General features: G+C 40.3%; 1 protein-coding gene across 3 annotated transcripts in view; it reads left to right on the top strand.

Annotated features, from left to right (window-relative positions):
- LOC137887171 (chromatin target of PRMT1 protein-like) overlaps nucleotides 1–2,750 on the top strand; it is a 2,851-nt gene extending 101 nt beyond the window's left edge. The window contains exons 1-6 of one of the 3 annotated variants that reach the window (XM_068729982.1): nucleotides 3–92; nucleotides 626–780; nucleotides 871–1,012; nucleotides 1,113–1,275; nucleotides 2,069–2,140; nucleotides 2,319–2,750. In XM_068729982.1, the coding sequence (XP_068586083.1) occupies nucleotides 695–780; nucleotides 871–1,012; nucleotides 1,113–1,275; nucleotides 2,069–2,140; nucleotides 2,319–2,503 (648 nt within the window). In that variant the 5' untranslated portion in view covers nucleotides 3–92; nucleotides 626–694 and the 3' untranslated portion in view covers nucleotides 2,504–2,750. Of the gene's footprint in view, nucleotides 1–2; nucleotides 93–625; nucleotides 781–870; nucleotides 1,013–1,112; nucleotides 1,276–2,068; nucleotides 2,196–2,318 lie in introns of those variants that run through there. The other 2 variants (XM_068729981.1, XM_068729984.1) reach the window with 2 other exon arrangements.
- The last annotated feature ends 4,750 nt before the right edge of the window (nucleotides 2,751–7,500 follow it).

Below are 7,500 nucleotides of genomic sequence, written 5' to 3'. Positions count from 1 at the left end.
CCGTTAGTTGAAGATTCTATTTATACTTTTTTGTGTTTTCTACTCAGTCTGAACTGATGAAGTCGCAGCAGCGCGAGGATTACCCGTGACACGTGAGTTATTAACTAGCTTAGCTAAGCTAACAATACTCTTCAATTTACCGGAGATGTTGCTAAGTTAGTTAGCTTTGTTAGCTTAAACATCCGGTTAATCCTCGATACTCTTCATGAAATAATTAAAGCTCATTTTGGGAAACATTAAATGATGTGTGAAGTAAAGCTAACTAGCTTTAGCTTCAAAGTAAAGCTAATTAGATTTAGCTAACTAGCTTTAGCTTCAACTCCCCTTCATCAACAGTTATAAACGTATGTAAACATGTCGTCACATTCACAGAGACAAAGTAAAGGATTTTAAGCTAACGCTTGTTAGCTTAAAATCTCATCACGTGGCCGGCTGTTTTTGCACACGGAGAGAAAATGTGAGGCGACGTTTTGCTTGCAGCTCATTTGAACCACGTTAACTCGCCGCTGCTGGTCGTGTGTGTGAGCCGAACTGAAGAGGAGCGTCGGTCCTCTCACTGGGTTCAAGGGACTCCGTCGCGTTCGTCTTCTCGGTGATTAAAGGGGCGTTTGTCTTTGTTAATCAGCCCGCAGGTGAACCAGATTCGGCTCAGCTGTGTGTCTTCACCCGCCAGAGTTCAGTGACTGTGAGCAGAATGAGTCAGACAGACGGGAGGATGGATCCACCACAACCAGGAGGTTTTTACCTGAGAAGCACCTCAACGGTGTCTCTCAATGAGCGGTGAGACACACACTTCATCTCTAAAGGTACATTCATGTAAAGTCCAGTGTGACTGCAGTTTATCCTTAACGTCTGTCTGTCTGTCTGTAGCTTCTCTCAGGTGCTGGTGGACCAGCTGATCCGGAGCAGAATCAGGACCTTAGACCCTGTCCTGCAGCAGAGGATGAGGTGTGGCCCCCCACAGGTGGTCCTGCTGATGGAGAGAGAGAGGTCCTCACCGCTCCACCTGCAGGTGAGTCACAGATCTGTAGACAATGAGTGATGTCAGAGGGGTTTCACCAGGTGTGCGTGCTACCTACCTGGTCAACCATCTGATCCCGGTCCTGATCCAGACCCGATACCCGTCTGTGGCGGTGACGCAGCGCTTCACGAGGAGGAGTGTCTGGACTCGACTCGGCGGCCAGCAGGAGACTCGTCTCCTCTCGACCTCCAGACCTCCAGGCTTCTGGAGCTTCATGAGCAAGTACAGGTGGACAACCAGCTTCACCTGCAGACGTGAGTACCTGGTGGTGGTTTCTCTGTTCACCTCTTCACCTGTACCTGTAGCCGCTATGTTGTTGTACCCGTAGCTTGTAGCCGTAGCCGCTATGACGTTGTAGCCGCTATGACGTTATAGCCGTAGCCGCTATGACATTGTAGCCTCTATGACATTGTAGCCGCTATGACATTGTAGCCGCTATGACGTTGTAGCCATAGCCGCTATGACGTTGTAGCCATAGCCGCTATGACATTGTAGCCTCTATGACGTTGTAGCCGCTATGACATTGTAGCTGTAGCCGCTATGACATTGTAGCCTCTATGACGTTGTAGCCGCTATGACATTGTAGCTGTAGCCGCTATGACATTGTAGCCTCTATGACGTTGTAGCCGCTATTGCGTTGTAGCCGCTATGACGTTGTATCTGCTTTGACGTTGTAGCCGTAGCCGCTATGACATTGTAGCCGTTATGACGTTGTAGCCGTAGCTGCTATGATGTTGTAGCCGCTATGACATTGTAGCCGTAGCCGCTATGACATTGTAGCCGTTATGACGTTGTAACCGTAGCCGTTATGACGTTGTAGCCGTAGCCGCTATGACATTATAGCCGTTATGACGTTGTAGCCGTAGCCGCTATGACGTTGTAACCGTAGCCGCTATGACGTTGTAGCCGTAGCCACTATGACGTTGTAGCCGCTATGACGTTGTAGCCGTAGCCACTATGACGTTGTAGTCGCTATGACGTTGTAGCCGTAGCCGCTATGACGTTGTAGCTGCTATGACGTTGAACCCGTATGTGCTCCCTGTGCAGGACGAGGTAACCTTCAGAGTCGACTCGGTCAGCGTCGCCTCCTGAGGACCAGAAACATCCAGAAGCAGACGGGTCAGTGGATCAACATAAGTGACACTGAGCCTGAACACACTCACCTGTAGCGCAGGTGTTCATCACTAAGTATTACACACACCTGAACTGTAGAGCTGTTTGAATAACGAAACAAACATCATGGAAACACCTTCAGAATAATCCTGAAAATCGTCTTCATTCATTCATCTTTTTACAGGACGAACACACCTGCGGAGGGGCGGGGCCACTGTCTCCAGGAGGCGGGGCCTGAGCAAAGGCCGCGTGCCGACGAAGCAGCAGCTGGACGCACAGCTGGACGAGTACATGTCCACGTCCAGGAGCCGGCTGGACGCTCAGCTGGACGAGTACATGTCCATGGCGGGACAGACGCACTGGGACTGAGGGGGGGGGTCTAGTTCTGGACTGGGACTGAGTCAGAGGTCCAGTTTGGACTGATTGATGGTTTGATTTGACAGAACTTTAGTTTGTGTCTCAGGTGTGTTTTACCTGAACCGGGTTTGGCCGTGTGTACTTCACTGACCTCTGTGTGTGTTGGAACTTCTCCTTCTCGTGTTACTGAGGCTCCGCTTTTGTTCCCACAATTTAAAAAAGTTTTGTTTTATATTTAATAAAAGATGCTATTTGCTGAGTCACCGTTGTTTACTTCAGGTGTTCAGGTTCTCTCTCCAATACTGATCCTGATCAATACTAAAAATATATATATATATATATATATATATATATATATATATATATATATATAAACAAACTATGTACAGTACATTATTCTGAATAATTAATACTTTTACTTGGTACTTTAAATACACTTCTCTGATAATACTTCTGTAGTACTTTTACTTGTAACTGTATTTTTATTTAAAAGTATGAATACTTAGAGACAGAGAGAGAGAGACAGACAGACAGACAGACAGACAGACAGACAGACCTCTAATATCAATGATAATTAATAATAATCAATACTGTGGAAAACAACCCAAACATGCATAGATAATAATAAATACGGTTACAAAATAAAACATTAAAGATTCATTCACTGTGACTCAACAGCAGTAGTCACAGTCTGTCCTGCAGGGGGCGCCAGAGGACATGTGGACCCTCATGGATCAGGGAGTCTCCTGGAAAACAAGCATCATTAAATATAATTAATAAATATGATCAATAAATATGATATATAATACATACATAGATACATAAATCATAATGAAGTAAATAAAGTGTTGAATATGAACTCACACATGATGAGGAGGGAGAACAAAGGGAGGAAGGAAACATGAAGCCTCTCCTTAAGGTCAGGTGATCACACATGAGGGGGGCGTGGCCTGTTTGTGATCATGTGATCTGTCTCATTAATATTTGATGTAATAATATATGATGTAATAAGATTTAATGTAATAATATTTGATGTAATAATATATGATGTAATATTTAATGTAATAATATTTGATGTAATAATATTTGATGTAATAATATATGATGTAATAATATTTCATGTAATAATATTTCATGTTATAATATTTCATGTAATAATATTTTATGTTATAATATTTCATGTTATATTTCATGTAATATTTCATGTAATAATATTTCACGTTATAATATTTCATGTAATAATATTTCATGTTATATTTCATGTAATAATATTTCATGTTATAATATTTCATGTAATAATATTTCATGTAATAATATTTCATGTATTAATATTTCATGTAATAATATTTCATGTTATAATATTTCATGTAATAATATTTCATGTAATAATATTTCATGTATTAATATTTCATGTAATAATATTTCATGTTATAATATTTCATGTAATAATATTTCACGTTATAATATTTCATGTAATAATATTTCATGTTATATTTCATGTAATAATATTTCATGTTATAATATTTCATGTAATAATATTTCATGTAATAATATTTCATGTATTAATATTTCATGTAATAATATTTCATGTTATAATATTTCATGTAATAATATTTCATGTAATAATATTTCATGTATTAATATTTCATGTAATAATATTTCATGTAATAATATTTCATGTTATAATATTTCATGTAATAATATTTCATGTAATAATATTTCATGTATTAATATTTCATGTAATAATATTTCATGTATTAATATTTCATGTAATAATGTGTCTCTGTTCAATGAACCAACAGATGAAATGATCAATAAGGATTTATTATGATTATTGATTACAGCACGAGTCATCGATTGATAACATCATCAGACCGACTGTGTGACATCATTTATTCAGTCGACCAATCACACGCTCCGAAGGTTTCTGATAAGACAGGAAGTGATGTCAGCAGGTTATTGATGATCCTCAGCCTGTGATTGGTTATTGATCAGCAGCTGATGTGAGGTCAGAGGCCTGCAGGAGGAGACATGAGGACACAGGAGGAGACAGGAGGACACAGGAGGAGACATGAGGACACAGGAGGAGACATGAGGACACAGGAGGAGACAGCAAGACACAGGAGGAGACATGAGGACACAGGAGGAGACAGGAGGACACAGGAGGACACCGGAGAAGACAGGAGGAGGAGGAGACAGGAGGACACAGGAGGAGACAGGAGGACACAGGAGGACACAGGAGGAGGAAGAGACAGGAGGAGACGGGAGGACACAGGAGGAGGAGGAGACAGGAGGAGACGGGAGGACACAGGAGGAGGAGGAGACAGGAGGAGACGGGAGGACACAGGAGGACACAGGAGGAGGAGACAGGAGGAGACGGGAGGACACAGGAGGAGACAGGAGGAGGAGGAGACAGGAATTTTTGGGACAGTCTGTCTTTTATTTTGATAGAACAGCAGAGTCAGACAGGAAGTGATGTCAGAGTTGCATCAGAGGTTGACTTCCGTTTGAACTGAATTTATTAAAACCATCGTATTAGGTCATCATTTAGTCACAATATTTGAGTTGAAAAAATCAAAAAATGTTCATGAAGTCCAAAGATCATTTAATATATATATATATAAATATATATATATATATAAATATATAAATTTATAAATATATTTATATATATATAAATACATTTATATTTATATATATAAATATATTTATAAATGTATATATTTATATATATATATATAAAAATGTATTTATATATGTATATAAATTTATAAATATATTTTTATATATATATAAATATATTTATAAATTTATATATTTATATATATATAAATACATTTATATTTATATATACATATATATATATATATATATACACACACATATATATACATATATGTATATAAATATCTCTCACCTGTCTACAGGTGCAGGTCTTTGGCTCCGCCCCTCCATCAGTTCCAGATCTGGTGGACAGCCAATCCCAGCAGGAGCAGCGGACTCACCCGACCAATCCCAGAGGCCTGATGGGGGGGGGGGGGGGTCACGCAGAGGTCACGCAGAGGTCACGGTTATGACATCACACACACTGCGTTCGAGTCCGTGGGCGGAGCCGTAAAACAGAGACTGGTCAGTGTTGCTGGAACTAATCGAACATCACAGGCTTTTATTTTGGGATGGACTTCCTGTCCCCCTCGGGCGTCTCTGGACCCGAACAGTAGTCACTTTATTTTGTTAACGCTGCCGTGACGAAGCGGACCAATCAGACGACCAGAGAGGATGAGTCACTGATGACAGCTCGTTCTTTGTTTACAGGATCCGTGAGCAGCAGAACACCAGACATCTACAACTATGTACTTGTACTGATATACTGATATTATGCATTTAAATACAACACTTTAAGTTGTATTTATATTATACATGTATATACAATATATTTATGTTATAAGTTCATAGTTCATATATATTTTTAATCTATAATATATATTAATTTAAGTTATACTGTTACACTGTTTATATTGTCCTATATGTATTTAATATGTTTATGTTATACATAATTATGTCATATTTTCACATGTATACTGTATACATTCATATCAGCTGTAATGTGCTTGTTCTACTGTTTCTTTATGTTCATGTGAGTGTTTCCAGGTGAGTCATGTGACTTGTAAACACTCTGTCTCACCTGGTTGACTTCAGCGACATGAGCGGGATACGATCCGGTCACTGCAACACAAGTACTGCTGTTAGTACTGCTGCTAGCACCACGAGTACTGTGAGTACTGTGAGTACTGTGAGTACTGCTGCCTCACCGTAGTAGTAGTCGAAGGTGGCGGTGTAGTCGTAGTCCGCCGTCGGCGTCGCTGACGGGTAGTCGTTGTCGTAGTAGTCGGAGGTGGTCGTCTCTTCTTCACGGCCTCCTGCGTCTCCTGAGGAGGGAAATACAGCAGAAGAAGAAGAAAGTGAGACACCTCCCCCTTTACTTCCTGTCTTTGTGCTAAGCTAGGCTAACCTAAACAAAGACTCTGGACGTTTTCTTTCTTTCTTTCTTCTTTTGGGTGTTTTGGAGAATTTTATGTTTTTTTTCAGACCTGCAACAACTAAGTATTTATACTTCAGTACTGTACTTGTACTTCAGTATATTTTCGTGTGTTTGTAATATTTTTATATTGTTCATTTCAGACAAGAACATTCTGTGTTCGAGCAGGAAGTAGAAAATACTGCTCAACTTTTTACAAAACTTTATTGAATGTTTTGCCACATGGTCATGATTACTGACACACACACACACACACACACACACACACACACACACACACACACACACACACACAGTGGACCTGAGGGACTTGTTGGTAATGTGATCTAGGGTTAGGGTTGAACGTTTTAAGGGTGAGTTAAGGGTTTAGTACACGTTAGTGGATGCTAGTACATGTGAGCGTGTCTTTTAGTGCACATGAGCTTCCTGAGCACCTGAATCGTGACTCACAGGCGGACGTGTCAGGACTTGCCTGCAGCCTGAACTCAGGGCTGCTGAGCAGCAGCTGCAAACACACTTCACCTTAATGAAACTTTGAGTGTTTTTGTTCTCGTCAAAGAGGAACGAAGAGCTGAAACATCTCGCTTCACATCGTGAGGATAACACAACATATCGAGTCTCTGAGGACAGAACATCTGAACATGTTCATTAAAGACAAAGAGACAAAGACACAAGGAGACAAAGAGACAAAGAGACAAAGAGACGATCATTTCTAATGTTGGATGAGCTCAGAGAGGAACATGAAGACTCTTGTTTCATGTTTTCTTTTGTTTGGTGACGGAGTGTGAAGAAGAAGAAGAAGAAGAAGAGCTCTGTGTTTCCTGTCTGATCTCATTCAGCCAATAATGTTTTATGATTCAACACTGAAAGAATCTCTGGAGACGAAACAAAGACGAGTTCAGTTACAGATTTTTATCTGATAACTGACAAAAAAAAAGATATTTATTCCCTCTGCTTCCAGTCTTTGTGC

Source organism: Cebidichthys violaceus, unplaced genomic scaffold (genome assembly GCF_023349555.1).
Source record: "Cebidichthys violaceus isolate CVI_PGR_0920_01 unplaced genomic scaffold, fCebVio1.0.p SCAF_48, whole genome shotgun sequence".
Lineage (NCBI taxonomy): Eukaryota > Metazoa > Chordata > Actinopteri > Perciformes > Stichaeidae > Cebidichthys > Cebidichthys violaceus.
This window is presented reverse-complemented; position numbering and strand designations above follow the sequence as displayed.